This window comes from Tripterygium wilfordii, chromosome 20, assembly GCF_013401445.1.
Source record: "Tripterygium wilfordii isolate XIE 37 chromosome 20, ASM1340144v1, whole genome shotgun sequence".
Taxonomy (NCBI): Eukaryota; Viridiplantae; Streptophyta; class Magnoliopsida; order Celastrales; family Celastraceae; genus Tripterygium; species Tripterygium wilfordii.
In genome coordinates this window covers 7,586,676-7,608,404 of record NC_052251.1, presented here as the reverse complement: position 1 = coordinate 7,608,404, position 21,729 = coordinate 7,586,676, and the positions used below count along the sequence as shown (strand labels likewise).

The 21,729-nt window shown below is 35.3% G+C and overlaps 2 protein-coding genes across 2 annotated transcripts; one reads left to right on the top strand and one right to left on the bottom strand.

Annotated features, from left to right (window-relative positions):
- Positions 1–4,842: 4,842 nt before the first annotated feature.
- Positions 4,843–8,189, bottom strand: LOC119986909 (protein FAR1-RELATED SEQUENCE 6-like). The gene is made up of 6 exons (XM_038831601.1): positions 8,105–8,189; positions 7,855–7,923; positions 7,383–7,467; positions 7,251–7,277; positions 5,990–7,122; positions 4,843–5,840 (listed from the first exon to the last, which is right to left on the bottom strand). Exons 1-6 carry the CDS (start codon positions 8,187–8,189, stop codon positions 4,843–4,845), a joined length of 2,397 nt encoding a protein of 798 aa, XP_038687529.1.
- A 1,806-nt stretch (positions 8,190–9,995) lies between these two features.
- LOC119986908 lies at positions 9,996–11,428 on the top strand. Its single transcript, XM_038831599.1, has 3 exons — positions 9,996–11,064; positions 11,145–11,179; positions 11,264–11,428. Exons 1-3 carry the CDS (start codon positions 9,996–9,998, stop codon positions 11,426–11,428), a joined length of 1,269 nt encoding a protein of 422 aa, XP_038687527.1.
- Positions 11,429–21,729: the final 10,301 nt, after the last annotated feature.

Here is a 21,729-nt window from a genome sequence, read left to right as displayed (position 1 = left end):
TAACTACACTGCCGATTAGTGAGTGCTTGATTTATTTTTTTTTCACACTTCCATTTTTGAAGTAGGTCAAAAATTTGTTTACACTACAATGTTGGGTGGGTATATAACTACACTGCAGATTTGTGTGTTTTAATGACTTTGTTTTGCTTGGTTTAGGTAGCTAAAAACTTTGATTACATTAACATGTGTTTGGATACATAAATACATTGTCGCTTTATGAGTGCTTAAATTGGTGGGTGCAAAATGTATAATACACTACTGTTAATTAAGGTAATTAATGATGCATATGGTTTGAATGGTTTACATGAATTGGTTGGTGGGTTCAATTTGTTAAAAAATCCCCATAGTGTGTAATACATTATCATTTTTAATAATGTATTTGTATAGTAGAATATGCATAATGTAATTGGTTAACTTTTGGATTTAATGATTTATTTTACTATATAATACACTATCGGTTTGTATAATACATGGTTTTTTGTGCATAATGTTAATACTAAAATTTGTTGTTTCAGTATGGCCAAATTACAATACCGGTCTAATCTGCAAGGGCTTGCAACACTATTAAGAAGCGTGCGATTGAAAAGCAGTAATAAAAAGTTTTTGCAAATGACACCCTTTTGGAACTTGTACAAAGTGTTTAAGAAGGAGGAGCATAAGGAATTAAATACCAAGAAACACGATTTGATCGTACAAGACATTATTGGCACCTACAACGATAAGCGTGGATCGTTTATTCTTGGAGGTAAGAGAGTTACCATTACAGAGAATGATGTTTCTTTGATATTTGGAGTAGTGTCTGGAGATATTCCATTGAAGATAGGCCGAAGCAAGAAGCCCGATGATTGTGAATTTGTGAATCGAATGTTTAATGGAATTGATATGATGAGATCGCCCAACATAAAACAAGCAATTGACAATGCTTTGATGGGGGATACTGACGAGGACGCAAAAGATGTCGCACGTTTGTTTGTGCTATACACATGTCTGATTCTGTTCTTTTCAACAAGAGCAGATGCGTTACCATGGGCTTTAGTAAAATTTGTTGAGGTGGTTGAGGACATGAAGAAATGGAATTGGTCGCAGACAATCTCAGAGAACAATGTGCAATCAATTAAGAAGTACAAAAAGGAAACAAACAAAGTTACAGGTTGTGCAACTTTGATCTCGGTAAGCAATAACTACTTTGTGCGAGTACTACTTGATGTGTATTTACAATGACAATTTATGTGTATTTGCTTGCAGTATTGGTTTTGTGAACACACAACTGTTTTCACCCCCATAAAGTCTAGCGTGTTCCCCAGGTTTGTAAAGTGGGACGTAAGTGGATGGCGAAAGGACTTCAAAAAATAGTATATACGCACTTTGGTGGGGGGGGAGGTTAGTTAATTAAGTAAATTTATCTACATTTAACTCACTACATTTATAATTACTTTGCCTATTGTATAGTGTATTTTTACGTTTTTAAATTCAAAAGACATAAATACTTTACTTAATTATAATGTATTTGTACTGTTAGTTCACATAACTTAAATAAACTACCAACTTATAATGCATCTATATTTTTTTGTTTCACTATACTTAAATACTCTACCAACTTATAATGCATTTATATTGCTTTTGATCATTATACTTAAATACTTTATGTAATTATAATGTATTTATACTGTTTTGGTTCACATTGATCAAATACATTAGGAAATTATAATGTTTTTATTTTTTATTTGGGCCATATGTCTTAAATACAATACACACTTATAATGTATTTGACACATATATTATATGCATCCGTTAATAGGTGATTGAAGGTGAATTATCCATGGATGAAAAAGAGAGAGAAGCTCTACGGAATGATTGTGTGACATTGGAAGAAGGTTCTGATGCGGACACACCAAGCATCAGTTCAGTTCACAGTGAACCATCACCTGAAACTGACGATGGCAGTGATGACAATGTCGAAAAAAATTCAGGCGGACAACAGTCAATTGAAATATCCCAAAAAATACAAGAATTGGAGGAAGAATTGAAGGGTAAAACGAATGTTCTTGAATTGATCCGGGTTGAGAAGGATAATGAACAAAGAAAAAATCAAGACCTGCAATTTGAAATGGATCGGGTCATTGCCCTTAATGTTCAGCTGAATATTGAGATTGAACTGCTAAAAGATCCGGTGCCAAATACAACGGATATTGTTGAAGTGAATGACAAATGACAGTCACGTGATGATCAATTTGTCATTCCTGACAGTGCATTAGCAGAGAATGAAGAGGCTGCAAACGAGGATAAAATCTATGATAATATCATAGCTCAATTAGTGTTCGATGAAGATGCAATGAATGAGAAAAGGGAAGGATCAATGAAGGAAATAGCTGAACAGGGGCAAATTCAAGGTTTGAAGACTACATATACCCCTAACTCAATGGTCAAGGGTATTAAAAAAAAGGAACGCATACCAAATGAAGATTCGGACTTTGAGTACGAGTTAAGAAAGAAAAAGTCGAAAATAAATGTCCATGGGAAGGAGTTGGCAATTATCAATATTGATGATTGCAAGACACCGGAGCCTTCTACGATCAAAGAATATGTTATGGACACAAAGTGTGCAATGTACAAGCACCTTATTCCTTCTGACTGTGATAAATTGAAGGCTGTATATAGTATTCAAAAATCCAAGTAAGTTCCATACCTACTTTTATTAAAATGATTTGAGTACAATTTCTTTAATTATAATAATTACATTATTTATAATTATAGTGTAATATTATGATAACACCATTGAATGTTGGCTTTGCAGCATTGTTCTGTGGAATGGTGAGAATCAATTACTGTGGAGTGATATATTGACCATTTATAACAGTAAGATGATTACAAACAATGTAAGTATACGTATTACAAAATTTACCTTTGATAAACTATGTTAACCGACATTTTTTAAGTAACCTATATAAATACATTGTAATGTTTTTACAGATCATTAATGCTCACATGGAATATCTTACAAGGAAACAAGGTCCTATTGCGCGTGATCCACCTCTTGAGATTTGCAAAACCGCTTCCCTTGCGATTACAAGTTCATGCATGGCATTCTTGAGGATGAATAAGGATTTGCTAATTAAGAAATTTATCTTTGACAAACTTCGTGGTAGTGGGACTAGATACAGGTATATCATTTTCCCACTCCATGCAGCTGGAAATCATGAGGTTGCCAATCACTGGACATTATTGGTTCTAGACACTGAGGATGGCCTATGGATGCACTACAATTCATTGTTACCGAGGAGGAAACATGGAGTAGACCCATACTTGAAAGATGCTGAGAAACTGGTAAGCATCCATCTATAATGTAAATAAGTACATATATATAAGTAGATTGTCATAATGTTTAATAGATATAATGTATGCAGATAGCTTATTACGATACTCTATTTCCACCACCGGTTGGCAGTCAATACACTCAACAAAAATTGGTGACCATGTGGGAGACACCACAACAAGCCCCGACTTCGTAAGTTCCGAAAAGCACTGCTATTAATTATTTTTTGGGTTCCATTTATGTTCGTAAATAAATATTTAATCACATTACGAGGTTTGTAATGTATCTGTTGTTTATGAAGAAATCTATAACTACCCTGTTTTTGTGCATACTGTAGTTGGATTGCATAGTTAGTAATGTGTGTCTGATAATGAGGATGGATTATGTGTTTGATGATGGACCATGAGGGATGATGGAGTTTGAAGTGTTTTATATATTTCTGGATTTGTTTACAGGTTGGGTTATCCAATTTATAGGGGAGATGCTGTCGAAATTTTTAGTGAAATTATAATGGTTTGTGGTTTGTGATTTTCTTCTGCATGCTTATTGGAAGTGTATTTATGTATATAGTGTGGGATTTTTTTTCCTTTAATAAATTTTGCTAATGTCTGATTCAATTATTTATTATTTAACTACACTACTATGCCATGTAATGTATTTGTGTTAAGCATCTCCGAATAATTTTTTCTTTAATTTGTTGTTTAGAAAATATATATAAATACACTGACACATTCTTTTGTAATGAAAAAACAGGCTCGATTGCGGCTTAATATGCATGTACTTAATTGATTGCATATTCAACAATGTGAGCATAAAGAAGAAGCTGAGCAAAACAAACATCTACAAACTCAGGGCAAAATATATTTATAACTTTTTGAATGATGGTGGATATTCATGGGATGTTTTCCACTATGAAAAAATGGAAATGATGAGCAAGACATTTCTTTAGTTAAACTTACCTTTTTAATGGAACCATGATAATTTTGTTCTTTTTTGGATGTTTAAAAGGCAAGTGAGCCTTATACATTGAAATTACTGTATGTGTATATTTTTGCCCACATCGATTGGTGCATTTATGGATGAACGCCTCACATTAATGTATATGACAATTTGTAAGTAAATATATTATTATCTCATAATGCATTAACACATGTGAACTTAGTATACATTATGTAAATAAGATAATAAAAACGAATTCAATTTCCATGAAGAAATTGGGAAACAAATTCAAGTGGTTCATAAAAGCGAATGGAATGTGGATACACTATCATACTAGACATGTACAGATATGTTAAATAAGCTGTTAATTCATAATGCATTAACTTCTGGGTGACAAGTGGGATAAATATACACTACCGAAACATAATGTAATAAGTTACCGCAATGTCTATATATGTTAAATACACTGTTAACTTATAATGCATTTAAATATAAAATACAAGTACCCTCATTCAACCATAATGTATTTAACTACTGGAATGATAACAACCGAGAAAAATTTATAACACAATGAACCACATCTTGAACACTCAACACCCTAGACCTCCATTAGACCTAGATCCTCCGGCTGCGTTGCTCGTGCTATCACCATAATTCCTCTTGAAAACCTTCTTCTTCATGACACTGTGTGGGCGTCCTTTCCCTTTTTTGATTATTGGATCATTAGATATTGAAGAACTCACCGTCAAAGAAGCAATAGCTATTTGCCTTGGAATTGTTGCCATGTTATTTATGCTCCCTTCAATCCACTTTATGACGTTTGAATAATGGTAATCATTTTCCGCTGCCAAGTCTGCCAACCAAGCAAATGTCTTACACATATGATCATACCGGACTTGCTCATTTGTGGTTGTCCACCCATCAAAGCTTATCTTCACTCGAGAATGACATCTTCTAACATCTTTCCTCCACCGTGAGAATATGTAATGTGCCGGAAGTAAATACTCATCATTTGCCAGAAGTACAGTTACAGCATGCCTGCACAAAATACCCTTAAACTCAAAGTTCAAACAAGAACACCCAACGTTAAGTCCATCATACATCACAGTGAACATAACTTTCTTCTTGCCACTTTCACCATAAAAAATGTCTTTGTATATAATGTATTGAGTGCCTAATTCAACGGTACACATTGACTTGATACCGCAATACATCATCCCACTCAATTCCTTCTGAAACTCTAAAAACTTCGCGTGGGTCAATGTGTTTTGCATTTGCATTTGCATTTCGTATTTTGTAACACACACTAACTTCTTGTTGGCTGAGTCAAAATCCGCCTGGCATTCCTTCTCAATTTTCTTCCGCAAAGCATTACTATATTGCTCGACAAATTGTTTCAACGTTGTCTTTGAGTTGACATAACCATCAAAGAAAGCATTCATGCTCTCGCTCCGACCAGTTGTTGACATTCCGACCCAAAAATATTTTTTTACGTAGATAGGAACCCACTTTTCTTTCTCCATGTACATATTATCCAGCCAAGAATTACCATCCAGATTATGCAGGTAAATAAGCAGACTCCAATTATCTAAGAGAAAACAAAAAATTTTGAGTTATATAAATGCATTTGATGTTCACAGGGTAATTAATTAATTACACTTTGAATTATATAGTGTATTTAATGCACTGACATACAGGAAAAATTGTCAGTGAGCTTAAATTAAAAAAAAAACTCACTTTCAAATTCTTCAATGCTATGTGAGTCATAAACAGCTTCAGCCAACATTCGCTTGATGGATTCATATTCACCATGTGATCCAAATTTCTCAGGGACCTTCTTCATGATATGCCATAAACATAATCTACGCCTTGTGTTTGGAAAGACGATTTCAATAGCATTCTTCATTGCCCTATCCTGGTCAGTTATTATACCATGAGGAGCAACACCACCCATGCACGCTAACCATGTCCTAAATAACCAAACGAATGTCTGAGTGTCCTCACTAGATATCAAACCACAACCAAGAAGTATTGACTGCCCATGGTGATTCACACCAACAAACGGGGCAAATGGCATGTCATACTTGTTAGTTAGGTATGTCGTATCGAACGTAACAATATCACCAAATTCATGATAAGCTGCCCTGCTGCGCGGATCTGCCCAAAAAACGTTCCTTAAACGTCCATCATCATCCCAATCTATCAATGAAAAAAACCCCTGATTATTATTAGCTTGCATTTTAAGAAAGTAATCATGTACGGCATTAGCATCTCTAGTCCTAGCAATAAGGTTTCTAGTATCTCTCTCCAGAAATTGAATATTGTCATGACCACCCGCACCAATGACAAATGAATTGAAACTCTTGTTCGGTCGAATTCCAGCAATATCATTAATCTCTAGCTGTCTTTTCATGGACGGATTTATTTCCCTATTGCACACAAAGAATCTAGAATGACTAGGACTTAGATCGTGGTTGTGGACATCTTCAAACAATGTAATCTTCCATTTCCCATCAACAGAAAGTCTACCAACAAGCCTCGCCTTGCACTCATTCTTACTATAGCCACGATGATTGGCTGGATTCTTCGAACGTGATACAAATTTATCCGACCTCCCGCATGAAAATATCATATATCTGTAATCACCATTCGTATCCTTCGTTAATAACCTCCTCTTGACTGAAAACCCATTTACTTGACCATATTCCTTGTAAAATTTAAACATCTCATCAACCGATTCAAACAACATTCCTATAACTGGAACATTCGATCCAACCGTCTCGGCACCAATGTGAATACAATCATTAACACAAGCAACTTGATTGATATTGATATGACTATCAATATCATCAAGTGAAACCATATCTTCACTGCAAAAAGAATATTGAAACATATACTTGTTAGGAAGAAATATAAATTAAGTAATTTATAACCATAATAACGCAAATAATATGTAGACAAAAAATTAATGGACACTAACATTATGATACTATCATACCAGATCTGCAAGACATAAAACACTGGCCTAAAAAGTAATACCAATGTATAACAAGTAAAATGTATATGTAGTGAATAACTGTGATAAATACACTGGTTATTCGTAATGCATTGAAAACTGTTAGACAAATACATTACGGACACAAAATGTAATAAGCTACTGGCATGACAAAATTGGTATCCCAGTGACAAAGTCTCACCATCAAAGTAAGCCCAATCTATTTATTAACAAAGAAAAATCTCTATACAATGAACAACTGGTTTAAATACACTGATTACTAGCAACGCATTAAGAACTGGTTAACAAATACACTTTCGAAAACATAATGTAATAATTAACTGGGTTACAAAAGTTGGTATCTCAGTGCTAAAGTCTAACCATCAAAGTAAGACCAATCTATTTATTAACAAAGAAAATCTCTATACAATGAACAACTGGTTTAAATACACTGATTACTCGCAATGCTATAAGAACTGGTTAACAAATACACTTTCGAAAACGTACTGTAATAATTATCTGGGTTACAAAATTTGGTATCTCCAATGATAAAGTCTCACCATCAAAGTAAGACCAATCTATTTATTAACAAAGAAAATCTCTATACAATGAACAACTGGTTTAAATACACTGAGTACTTGCAATGCATTAAGAATAACACAGGCTTCAACCACATCTAACTCATTTACAATAAATCAACAAAGAATATCATCAACATCTACCACACCCAATTCATTCTCAACAAAAACCATTCAGATCCAAAAAATAAACTCCAGTTTTCATAAAAAAAAAGTTGAATAAGAGAATATGAACCTGGAACAACTAGGGAAACTCATAACTCGTAAGTATAATAGAACCAAAAACCCTGCCAAAATAGAAACTTTCAGTTGATGAATATGTGCAGCGTTTAACCGAGTATTTAGGCCTGCAACATCGCCCCATTCGAAAAATAGAGAAAATCAAATATTATTCTAGCCGGATTCAGAAAAGGGAGAGACACCCAGGTGGTTCTAGCCGGAGTCGGAGAAGAAGGGTGGTCGGATGTATCGTAAGATGTGCAAGATGAGAGACAGATGTTGGTAACGTATGATATTGGTAACGTATGATATTGGTTAACGTATAAGAGTGGACAACAGAGTCGTACTGAAGGAGAGATAAGCGGGAAAAGATGTGAGGTTTGGGGTTTTGTGTGTGTAAAATATCTGTGTGTGTAAAATATCTATGTAGATTATGTATGCTAAAAGTTATGTATATAAGTCATTTTCCCTTTTATAATGACTAAGGAGTTCCAAGTTCGTGTCGGATCCACAAATTCACAAGCTTGTTAGCCTTGTACATCTCTCCGAGTTCGATGTTGAAATCAACAGCAATTCTACCACTAACAATTTCTAGCACTAGCACTTCAAAGCATTACATGTCTTTAGTCACTCTGCAATGCCTATGTAATTCAACAAACGAAGGCTAGATGATATGTGGGTGGGAAGGGGCAGTTGTTGATGCAAGAATTCAACAACCGAAAATGATAAGTGTTTGATTTGAGAGAGTTTGGAAAAGAACAAATGGATTTACGTGGTTCGACTTTGAACCTAGGTCCACGGTGCTAAAGTGTGAGTCATCTTATTATTTGGTGATTATTACAAAGAGTTCAAAATAAAGATCAAATCTATTAGAAATAATCTAAAGTCAAGATGTTGATTGTTTCTCTTTTATACTTGTCTTGTGTAGTTGCGCAGCAGTTGAGGGAGTTTGTAGCAGTTGAGGAAGTTTGTAGCAGTTGAGGAAGTTGGCTGGCTCTTTTGGACATAACCATTAGCGTATAACTGTCCGGTCTTCGACTTCGTCCATCACTGTGTCTTTAGCCTTTTGATCTGCCTTAAGCATCGTCTGTTTTGTCTGCTAGATGTTCGGCTGAATGTGAAGTATTGAACTTCACAACCATGTCCTTTTGTACTTATGTTTTGGTCTACTGTGTTGTATTGTATTGGGGCTATGGACCTTGCCTCTTTTGGACTTACGTTTTGGTCTTAGCCTTTTTGCATTTGAGTGGGACTGGTTAATTTTGTCCCCTACAGTATTTTATAAAAATGTTGTAGAGACAGAAAGAATTTGAAATGCAGTGAGCAGTGAAAGAATCAATGGCAATAGTCTTTCATCAGTAAGTTAAGTTTTATAGAGGAGGAGTGGAGCATTATATATGATTTGCTCATACGCTTTGTCAACGGTAACACACAGAGAACTATACATAGATGTGGAAGGAGGAAGAAGAAATCGAGATACAACAGTCATAAGTGATTGGTTCTTTCATGGAAGACGGGATTTGTGGCAATGTGATAGCAGCTCAACTATCAAAGTGCACTGGTATAGCTATGTTGATACGTTGACAAAATTCCTTCATTAAGGCATTGATCCACATCAATTCACTTGTGACAGAAGCTCTAAATTCTGTTGGAGCTGATCGTTGGAGCTGATCCAGAGCTTGGATAAATGAAGTTTATGTTCTGTATGTTGCAAGTTATTGTTGACTAGTTTGTTCTTCTTACAGTAAAAAAGCAAGAGTTTTAACACTGGTATCGGAGCTGCAGTTTTCTTGAGGGATCTGTGGTGATTTCAAGCTGAAGTAAGTTTTCTTGTTATCTAATTATCATGTCTCAATCATCTCTACCAGCTCCTCCCATTTTCAAAGGGGAGAACTACGATTTCAGGACAGTCAGAATGTAAGCCTTCTTCATGGCCCATGGATTGTAGAATATGATAGAGGATGGGTTTGATCCCTCCTCACTTTCTGAAAATCCTTCTGTCCAAGCCATAAAGGATTTCAATGAAAGGCAGCAGAAAAATTTCAAAGCTTTAACCTTTTTATATTCTGCAATTGATGATTCTATTTTTCCAAGGGTTGTGGGCATTAAAACTGTCAAGGCAGCTTGGAGCAAGCTGCAGGAGGAATTTCAAGGAAGTGAAAGGGTTAGACAACAAAGATTGTCGACTCTTAAAAGAGAATTTGAACTGTTGAAGATGAAAGATTCTGAGACAGTGAGAGAGTATTCAGCAAAACTTATGGAGATTGTTAATCAAATGAAGCTATATGGGGAGCAAGTTACTGATTATAAAGTAGTTGAGAAGATTCTCATCAGCCTACCTGACAGATTTGAAGCCAAAATTTCAGCTATTGAAGAGTCTTGCAATCTGAAGGAGCTTTCCATTACTGAGCTTTGTACTAAGCTGCAAGCTCAAGAGTTGAGATTCACTAGGAAGTCAAAAGAGGTGACTGAAGGTGCTTTTCAAATGAAACAAAAAGGGAAGCAGCCAGGTGGTTTTAAAGATGGGAAGAAAAAATTTCAAGACAAAGGTGGTGGAAAGGGTAAATCAGTAGAAAATTCAAGTGCTGGAGACCAGTCCAAGAAGGAACAAGTAAAATTTCCACCATGTCCTCACTGCAACAGAACCAATCATCCTGAAAGGTACTGTTGGCAGAAATATGGGAAGCCTCAGTGCAGGTTTTGTAAGAAATTTGGACACATTGAAAAGAATTGTAAAGTTAAGCAGAATCAAGGTAACTCTGGAAGTTCAGCCTCTTATGAAGCTAATTATTCTGGTGATAAACAAACAGCTCAAGATCACCTGTTTATGGCAATTGGAAGTTCTAGGACTCTTGATGATGGCATTTGGCTCATTGACAGTGGTTGTACTAGTCATATGGCCAAGGATGCTTCTTTGTTTTCAAGCTTGGATAGATCTATCAGAACTAAGGTGACTATGGGCAATGGAAATGTTGTGCAGGTTGAAGGTAGGGGTTCTGTGGCTATTAGCACGAAGCAAGGTACAAAAATAATTTCTGAAGTGTTATTAATTCCTCAATTGCGTCATAACCTGCTTAGTGTCTCAAAAATGCTGAAAAAGGGTTGATTGCTGCTGTATTATTATTTCTCCTACTGGTACTGAAATTGCTAAAGTAAAGATGGTTGAAAATTATTTCCCACTTTGTGTCTGTTAGCTATGATGGTGCATACACTATGAAGGCAGATGATTCTAGACTTTGGCATAGCAGATATGGACATTACAATTTAAGGTCTCTGAAGTTTGCTTGTGATCACAATCTAATTAGAGATTTGATAGTATCTGGAGTCACAGATGAAGTTGCACAGGACCTCTTTTCCAGCAAATTCTTCTTGGAGAGCTACTGAAAAATTGCAGCTGATCCACACTGATGTGTGTGGACCCATGAGTGTTCCATCTTTGAGCCAGAATAAATATTTCATTCTCTTTATAGATGATTTCACTAGAATGACTTGGGTTTACTTCATCTCTAGTAAAGCTCAGGTGTTCTCAGCGTTTAAAAAATTCAGAAGCTTGGTTGAAGCTCAGAGTGGAATGAAGATTAGAAGTATAAGGTCTGACAATGGAAAGGAGTATACTTTAGATGCATTTGATAAATTCTGTGAAGATGTGGGAATTTCTCATCAATTGACTATTCCCTATTCACCTTAGCAGAATGGGGTCTCTGAAAGAAGGAATAGAACTGTTATGGAAATGTCAAGATGTATGATGGCTGGAACGAAACTTCCTAAACAGTTTTGGGTTGAAGCTGTGTACACTTCTGTCTATCTCCTAAACAGACTTCCTACAAGGTCTGTGAAAGATATGACTCCAATAGAAGCTTGGTTGGGAATCAAGCCCTCAGCTAGACACTTGAAGGTGTTTGGTTCTATATGCTACAACCATATTCCTTCTGTTAAACGAACAAAATTGGATCAAAAAGCTGATATTGGAATATTCTTGGGCTATGTAGCACAGTCCAAAGGGTACAGATTTTTAATTTGCAAACTGAAAAAATAACTGTGAGTAGAGATGTTGTTGTTGATGAAACATCTTATTGGAATTGGGATCAGCAAAAAGTAGAGAAAAATTCTGATGTTGCAAGACTGTCAAGTACTAGCAGTGTTCCTGATGTTAATTCAAAACAAGATGTTGTTGAAACTGATTCTTATGATGATGATGCTTCTCCAAAGAAGGTAAAATCTTTGACAGAGGTTTATGAAAAATGTAATGTTGCCGTTGCTGAACCCTCCAGTTATGCAGAAGCACTAAGGCATGCAGAATGGAAACAAGCTATGGAGGAGGAGATCTTGATGATAGAGAAGAATCAAACCTGGAGTCTTACTTCTAGACCAATTGACAGAAATGTCATTGGTGTCAAATGGGTCTTTAGAACCAAACTGAATCCAGATGGGTCAGTATTTAAATATAAAGCCAGGCTTGTGGTGAAAGGGTATGCATAGCAGGTAGGTATTGATTATGCTGATACTTTTGCACCAGTGGCCAGGCATGATACAGTTAGACTCCTCATAGCTTTAGCAGCATATCATGGTTGGAAAATTTTTCATCTTGATGTTAAATCTGCTTTTTTGAATGGAGTATTGGAAGAAGAGATCTATGTTGATCAGCCAAAGGGATTTGTGAAAGCAGGTCTTTGTCTTTAGTCTAGCAAGTGTTTGGTTTATGTTGGAATATTTGCTATTTTGTGTTACTGATAAAGCTAGTATTCTAGGAGTTTTAACAAATACTACTTTAGCGGAAGACCTCGAAATGGTTTGTTGTTTCTTGGATTGCCAGGCAATCAAAGGTTTTCCAAGCATGACATTGTATCCACTAATAGACTTTCTGGTGTCTGAACATCTTGCCCAGTCAGCATCGCAATAGGCAATAATTTGATTGGTTTGATCAGCTAGGAAATGTAGTCCTCGATTTGGAGTTCCTTTTAAATACGTCAATACCCTGTGAGCTGCCTTCAAATGCTGGTCAGTTGAAGCCTTCATGAATTGGCTCAAGAGTGTAAGAGATATCTGGACAAGTCAGAGTCAGGTACATGAGCTTGCCAATTAACCTTCTGTATTGAATAGGTTCTTGTAGTGTTTCTCCTTGGCTGATAGACATTATAGCATTCATGTCCATTGGAGTGTTGATGGGCTTGCAATCCCTGAAACTTGTGTCAATAAGCAAATCCAGAATGTACTTCTTTTGACATATAGTCATTCTTGCATCACAATTGTTAATTTCCAATCCCAGAAAATATTTTAGTTTCCCTAAATCTTTGACTTTGAAGCATGAACCAATGCACATTTTACTTCTTCTATCAAGGATATATTGTTCCTCCAATGGCCATGTCATCGACATATAGTAACAGAAACACTTTGCAAGTACATTTAGTATATATAAACAATGAGTAATCACATCTAGATTGCACAAAACCAAAATCAAGCAATGCTCTTTTGCACTTTTCATTCTACTATCATGAGGCTTGTTTTAAGCCATATAAAGACTTGTTAAGTTTGCATACGTAATCTAATTCATGTGTTTCAAAACTAGGAGACATCTTCATGTAAACATCCTTATGTAAATCACCATTCAATAATGCATTATGAACATCCAAATGATGAACTGTCCAATTGCGTGCAGATGCTAATGCAAGAAATATTCTGATAGTAACCATTTTAATAACAGGGGCAAAAGTTTTTTTATAATCAAAACCATAAGGTTGGCCAAAACCTTGAGCCACAAGCCTAGCTTTGTGTCTCTCAATAGTTCCATCAGGGTTATATTTAACCTTATAAATCCACTTTGATCCAATGGCTTTTCTTCCTTAATGAAGCTTGACCATGGTCCAAGTGTTGTTTTCATTCAAAGCTGAATCTCTTTGTTCATGGCTTCACACCATTGAACAGATTTGGAAGTCTCTGAGTAATTCTTTGGTTCATGATGAACCGGGATGTTAGACAAAAAAAAAATGATCGTAAGGAACAGAAATAGAAGGCATGGAAGCATTACATTCATAGTCCTTCAAATAACTAGGTGTTTTTCTGTGTCTAGTAGTGTTTTGTGTATGTTCTTTTCTGGTTGTAACAGTTTCAGTTCCCATATCTAATTGACCTGTGTTTCTGCTGACTCATTATTGGAATGCCTATCTTTGAAAGGAAAAATGTCCTCATGGAAAACCATATCTCTTGAATTGAAAAATTCATTTGTTTCTAAGTCCAAAAGCCTATATCGTTTTACATTTTATGGATATCCTTGAAATGCACATGCTCTAGCTCTTGCATCAAACTTAGAACCATGATGCTTAACAATTTTTGGATAACTAAGACGTCCAAAAACCTTTAAATCCTCATATTTGGGTTCAGTGTCGTACAATATTTGATAAGGACTTTTCTTATCCAAAATTCGTGAAGGTAGTCTGTTTATCAAGTGGACTACTGTTAATGCACAGTACGTCCAGTATTCTTGAGGAAGATGAGATTGCAATCTTATGGCTCCTGTGACATTTAAAATGTGCTGGTGTTTCCTCTTTTATTACACCATTTTGTTGTGGTGTATATGGACCACTTTTTTGGTGAATTATCCCTTCTTTTCTATAGAACTCTAGCATGTTGAATTCAACTCCATTATCTGTTCTAATAGTCTTAATTTTTCTGTCAAACTGAGTTCTAACATAATTGTTAAAAAATTCCATGTGTTTTGTCACTTCTGACTTAGCCTGCATGAGAATTATCCAAGTGGTTCTAGAGAAATCATCCCCAACTGTAATGAAAATATTTATAATTATCAACTGATATTACACTACTAGGACCCCAAATATCTATATGTAAAAGATCAAAAGGGGCTACACTCTTAGTTTAACTAGCAGAAAATGTATTTCTCTTCATTTTTGCTAGAGGACAGATATTACAATGATGAGAGGTTTTAGACAAAATAGATTTTCTAAACAATAATAGAAAATTGTTCCAGTGTCCCCTCAATCGTAGCAAAGCGAGTGTCCATGGAAGCTAAGCGAGTTTGATGGAGGGTAGAGAAGAGTAGGTTTAGATAAGGACCATAGCTTCAATACCAATTGATAACCCCTTTCAAACCTATAGAGAAAATATGAAAAGAAACATGTGAAGAAATGACTTCATTTCACAATATTAACTTACTCTTTACAGAACTAAAATCAGCTAATATGGATTGGTTCACCGACTTAAACATGCCACGTTAGACAATGCCAGCTTAAACTTTGTACTTGGAATGTATAATATGTATATATCCCTTTTTTGTACAATGTATATATATTTATTGATGTGAAATTTCAAACCACTAAAATTATAACGATCCCAAAATCGATTATAATCGCAAGCATACGAATCAATAGCATTATAGATTGGCAAAACGAGTGTAGTATCCACAAGGGGTGGAGTATTAGTTTAACTTGGTTCCAACATTCACTAACAACAATCACCGACTAACGAGATCAAGAATATTGTAATTGCAAAGTTCCAAAATTAAAGAGTAATGTTAAAAGGAAATTCTAATTATGTCGCAAGTAACAATTCAAGAGTTGAGTGGAAAATCAAGTTAACAAAAATACTAGGGGTTCGATTTTACGATCTCCGTTATACTCAATTTATTTGGTTGTTAACTACCAATTCACTCATGTTTGTTAAAGATCAAGTCCTCCAATTCAGGTAGTAGTCATGACGTCTAATTTACTACATCTATCCTTAATATGCAACTATCTATGGTGTCTAGATTATTTTAACAAATAAGGATGCATTCGAGTCAATGGCAACCTTTATACGGATCGCACAAGTAATATAATGGTGAATAGAGTATCGATCCCACAAAGATTGTCTAAAATTTCCAAGTACTGATTATGACTAATTCTAACGCTATTTTAACAATCAAATTTGAGTTTTCAATTAAGTAAACTAAAACTATTAAACTAATGATTGGAAAAGAACACACATATTGCAGTTGATTAATTCCAAGTGAGAAAGTACTAAGACGTCTAATTTCACCATAACCAATCCTATTCAAATCCTTTCCCTGATAATCACAATTATTATCCATGTTGACAATTAATTTTCTTTAACCTATTCGATACTCCATGTCTGGTAGATATCAAAAGTATTCAAGCTATCAATCCATGTTATGTCTAACATTTGCATCAAAACAGCAAGAACCCATTAAGAACTATGAGAAATTATGTAGCGACCAGACAAGTCATACTCCTACATGTCTGTGAAGCATGCAACATATGGTATCTATTGCTATATGCAAATCCCTAAACCTCACCTTTCAGTCTCAGTTTAACATCACAACATTCAAATATTGATCATACATTCAAAAGCATTAAGAACGCCCATAGACACTCAATCATGGAATAATAATTACAAATTAACTTGAACCAAAGTCATCGAATATTCATGGCTTGGCTACATTAGAGCGCTAGCAAGGAGGATTAGTTCCTCATCATACAATCAAACAAAGAAATCAATATAAAGAGATCCATGAGTTTAGAGAAATCAAACACTAAGAAGAGAAAACAATTGCATCGGCTTGCGCCTCGAACTTCCCTCTGCTTCGGTATAAGTCTCCATCTCTTTTTGTCTAACCCTAAAATAATTAAGAGTTTCTATTTAAATAGTCTAACCATCTTTCCTAATCCAAAATTGCTTCTTTAAAGTCTCTGACTTTTTTGCCCTTAGGCTTGCTTTCTTTTAATTAGACGTGAACTTCAATTTTCACCAAAAAGCCACGCCTTCCTCAAGTAAAGGCATCCAGGAAGGGCAATCTGGTTTCATCTCCTTTTTGTGGACAAATCAACATCTTTTCATCCCAAACCTGAAATTAAGATAAAATACAAGTTTTAGCCAATATGATAGTTCAATTGAACCCAAACGAGACAAAAACTAGTGCAATTATGGATATAAAACATTGTAAATTATGAGTATATCGAATACCCCCACACTTATCTTTTGCTCGTTCTCGAGTAAAATAGAAAAGAGGGAAAAATAAAATACAAAAACTAACTCACTTTCGCAGGAAACATGGTGGCACTTAGCATGCGACATAAACCTTTAAACCGCTACGTGTCCCAAGTGGACGAGTTATTGTCTCACGAGGGTTTATCAGATTGATACCTACAAACATTATTAGACACAACAATACCAACTAATTTTACTGGTAGAAACATGTGAACACAACCTTGCTTTCAAATTCACACCACAACCCAAGCTTCTTGGTAATTAGGTACCAATACAAGCATTCATTCTCAAACTTCATTTCATCTAATGTGCTAGTGGAATGTGGAACAACACTTGTATAGGGATTTCAATAACAGCTCAACGTGAACACAATTATAACATATTAGAAATCATTAGTTAAAAAAAGTAAACACACCGAGGGTCTTTTTTATATTAAAGCAAATAATTTTTTTTCTTTCTTTTATGACTTGTGCAATGTTTTAGCCCCTTAAGCTTTTTAATTGACTCATGTAACGAGTTTTCAATCAATGACTCCTAGCCCAGTTGGCCCAGGGCATTAGGTGTAAAGACACCCCTATGGGTCTCGTAACTCAAGTCAAAAAGGCTACGAGGCTAGGCGAGTCATTGTTGAAGTCACCCATGGTCTATCTTTTTGCGCGAAACTCACTGTTTGCTAGGCAAGAGGCCCGTTTACTCAGTAGACAACGCATGAGAAAAATCCACTTACTTATTTATTTGTTTTCTTTTCATTTATTTTTTCTCTTTTTTTATTCCGGATGTGCAACTTGAGAAAACCAATGTTCCCAACATACCACAAGTGCTCAACATTAAGTGTTGACTCATAGCCATAATACAAGTGTTTTAAATTATTGGATCACACACTAGATAAAACAAAACTCAAGATATAAACTCTCAATTGGACATGAGTCTTTAGCAAGATTCAATAGTGCTTCAATTAATCACAACATCGTATTCATCATATTTCATTCATGAACATAACAAGGCACTGCGGTTTTTTTTTTGGACTAAACTAAACTAAAGTGAGAATTAAAACACTTGGCTTCCTAAAAAGTTATCCTCCACATCACAAAATAAAGAACGTCACCCCCACACTTGCACATAGCAATGTCCTCAGTGCGTCGATAATAAAGAAAATAAAGCTCAAAGAAAGAACAACACAACCTGACGAAATGTGCAGACGAGGAGGACGAGGTGCGGCCGCGCTTTTCATCAATGTAAGGCATATGGCACAGATCAGTCTAAATAGCCAATTTTTTTTTTCCAAAATCCCAAATCCGTATACGAAGATCAAATGGTTCATAAGCTGTCAACAAGTACCAAGTAAGAGCTAAATCCACAGAAGTATAAGCATTCAGATAAGATGGGAGCTCAATTAACACACGAATTCAACTTGAGAGGATTAAGATCCAAGTAGAATGATGAACGAGACATACCTGAGAGGACGTGACAATGGGAATTTCAGAGATATGGGGGAGGAAACTGGTGATGATGTGAAGAGTATATGTATGTGTGACCGGACCTCTATTTTGAGGTCCTAATACCATCTAATTAGGGGGTTCTAGTATCTAAAGTAATGTATTTGTGTTTAAATAAGTTAGTTTTACTCTTATGGTTGCTTCTCATTGGTTTTGCAGAAAATATGACTAAACCGACAAAATTGGAAGCTTTCGGGATTGAAGAAAAGTGCATAGAGATGAAGAATTGTCGAGACACCTTCATTGGATGTTCAGATAGTTGAATCCAAGGGCAAAAAGGTCAAAGAATTATGAAGCTACAACCAAAAATGGAAATCTGCACAAACACCTTATAATCTGTCTTGACAGTTGGAACCAGAAGATTTAATCGTCCACATAGATTTCTTGACTGTCCGGACAGTTGCCCGATTTCTGCATTCCGAGAATAGTTAATTGAGCTGGGTTCTTGGGTATTTCTCAAATGTAACCAATGGGAGAAAACTTTGTAAGGGTAAATAGGTAATTCTACTTATAAAAAAGAGGGGAAAACCGTAAGATTTGAGTTTTCTTTCTCATTCATTCCATTGTCCAACATCAAGCCACCATATAGGAGTAGTGTAGATCTAGTTTCTCTCTCTAAGTTTTCTTTGTTGTTTTTGGTGTTTTCTCTTGATTTTGTATAAACCCTTATTTAGATGACAATAAATTGGATGTTTATTGCAATAATCATGAGTGGATAGTTCTCTTCTCTAGTTTATAATCCCGAAGGGTGGATACAAGTTTCGATTGCTCAAGGTACATCTAAAGAGTCGTAGCTTCAATCTCTCTTTTTCGATTTTGTGATAGTTTTGTATTTGGGTGCATGAGATTAGCATGGTTCATTGTGTTTCTTAGACTCGGAGTGTGAATCGGGTTCGACAACTAAGCTAAGCCCCAAGGGGGGACATTAATACAGAAAAATTAGTGTGTTGTGTTCTTTGTATTCATCGTGTAGTAGAGGAATTTGATTTATCATGCTTGATTACGAATTATTAATACCCAATGCATGATTTCCCCAATTGATCGAGTTAAATTGCATAACCATTAATTGTGTGTATTGATGATGGGATTTTGTAGAATTTACGGAATATGCATAGGAGAGTTATGGTTAATTGGTCTTTGAGTGTGAAACTAGGGTGCTAGCAAAGTCGAGCCCCAAGGAGGAACATTAATCCATAAGACTAGTTTCCTGTGTTGGACCAAAGGTCCTACATTTTAATTTTGATATTCAATATTATTGTGCTATTTGATTACATGCACTATGTAATGAGTTTAAGATTGAATTTGAAATTGGTTTTTATTGATAAGGTTTAAACCTACTTGTGAACTCACTGATCATTTTTATATCAAATGAATTCGGATTAATCTGAAATTTGGTAGAGACATTATTTACATCATAATAAACATTTTTCATGAAGACATGACTAAGAAATGTTGACTTCTTCTTACTCAAAATCGTTGCCCAAATATCTGTTTGAAATTGCTACGAAATGTTATTATTCAATTGATTTATGTGACTTATTATATGACTATATGATATTTATTTGAGCTGGAAACTTACATACACATTAGCCTATCTATGCAAAGATATTTGGAGAGAGAGTTGGCTGGGATTTGATTTCAAATAAAGAAAGACTTACCATATTTGATTGAAGCCATTAAGCCATGAATTATGGAGAAGGAAATCAAATAAAGGAGTTCTCTTTTTGACTTACCAAAATCACAATAAATTGAGAAGATCTTGCAGCTGATTCTTCTATGAATAAAGAAGGGGAAAATTCAAGGAAGTTTTCAAAATTGGAGGGAAGACTTTGACATTTGAAGTTGATTATGTTACAAGTGCAAAATTCAAAGCTGAATACATAGTTTGACGTGTCAAATTAATGCGTCTAATTGAGAGAAAATCATGGAGCTTTTTATACAAGTCAAAAGAAGTTGGTTCTATCACATGTTCCGAAGACTTTTACAAGGCAAAATCTCATAATTGAAAGAGAAGAATCAAGACATTATTGCTGACTTTATGGATGATTATCTCAAGAGCTAAAATCGTGGGAACATGATTTTTCTTGGCCTATATAAGCAGCTCCTTAGCACAAGAGAAAACACACAAGAAAGAGTTAGAATTATCAAAGCTACTTGCTCTCAATTTCTCACCCAAGCTCATATAATATTCTTCTATCTTACTTCACCGTTTGCTTAGTGCAAACACAGGTGTGAAGAACTAAATCTTCATTGTTCATCTTCACAGATTGCTATTGCAATTCCAGGTGTGAAGAATCTTCTCTTCTTGTGAGCTCTTCTAAACTCAAATCCGATTTTCTATTCGTGAGCCGCACTTTAAAATCTCTTGAGAGTTTCTCCTAGTTTGTTGAGTGCAAACACTGAGTGAGTGAATCATTGAGCCTATCTTTGTAAAACCCAAACCGGGTACTATATTTGTGAGATTTTGGAAGAGTTAGGGTAATTTTGAAACCCTTGTGTAAGAGTTTTGTGGAGCTCTTGAAAAGCCACACCTTAGTGGAGGTTTGAAAATCCTAGGTGGTGAACCTAGGTAGTAGACGTAGGAGAAGGGTCTCCGAACTACTATAAATTACTTGCGTGTTCTTTACTTGCTTTACTTTTACAGCTTTCATTAACTCTTCTAATTTAACATAACTTGTTTTATTTTATTTACTTTACATTATTGTTTATTCTGTTCATATTGCTATTGTTCTGTAAAATTGCAAGTTAAGTACTTTCTAGTGCTTATCTTGTTAAAAGCTTTGCTTCAATTAGTTCCTATTGTGCAATTTATTCATATTGCTCATATAGGTCCATTTGTGTGCAACTATACTTTGCCATTAATTAAATTCATAGGATTTTGCATCTAGACACATTATATACTTAAGTTACAAGTTTGCTTGGAAATAAATTAGGGAAATTGTATTAGTAAGACTCACTTTGTGTGCTTGGTGTGGTGCTTGATTTGTGAAATTGATATAAGGGGATTCCTATTCGGAATTTGGGGACACAATTCACCCCCCCTCTTGTGTAACCTAGGTCCATCATCCTGCCCCTTTGCATTTATCGTAGACCAAGAGGCCCGATGGCCTCCATCTAGGAATCGAAGTCTTCATGCCCAATTTCCTTTGCATATGCATAGTTAATGGTATCGCACAATGTATTGTGTATGGT

Coding starts and splice junctions, on each gene's coding strand:
- LOC119986909 (XM_038831601.1), bottom strand. CDS start 8,189: ATGGGGCGATGTTGCAGGCCTAAATACTCGGTTAAACGCTGCACATAT. Junction 7,468..7,854: donor ATTTAAACCAGTTGTTCATT/GTATAGAGATTT, acceptor GTTAATAAATAG/ATTGGGCTTACTTTGATGGT. Junction 7,278..7,382: donor TTACATTTTGTGTCCGTAAT/GTATTTGTCTAA, acceptor ATTACTTTTTAG/GCCAGTGTTTTATGTCTTGC.
- LOC119986908 (XM_038831599.1), top strand. CDS start 9,996: ATGATAGAGGATGGGTTTGATCCCTCCTCACTTTCTGAAAATCCTTCT. Junction 11,065..11,144: donor GGCTATTAGCACGAAGCAAG/GTACAAAAATAA, acceptor ATGCTGAAAAAG/GGTTGATTGCTGCTGTATTA. Junction 11,180..11,263: donor TATTATTATTTCTCCTACTG/GTACTGAAATTG, acceptor TACACTATGAAG/GCAGATGATTCTAGACTTTG.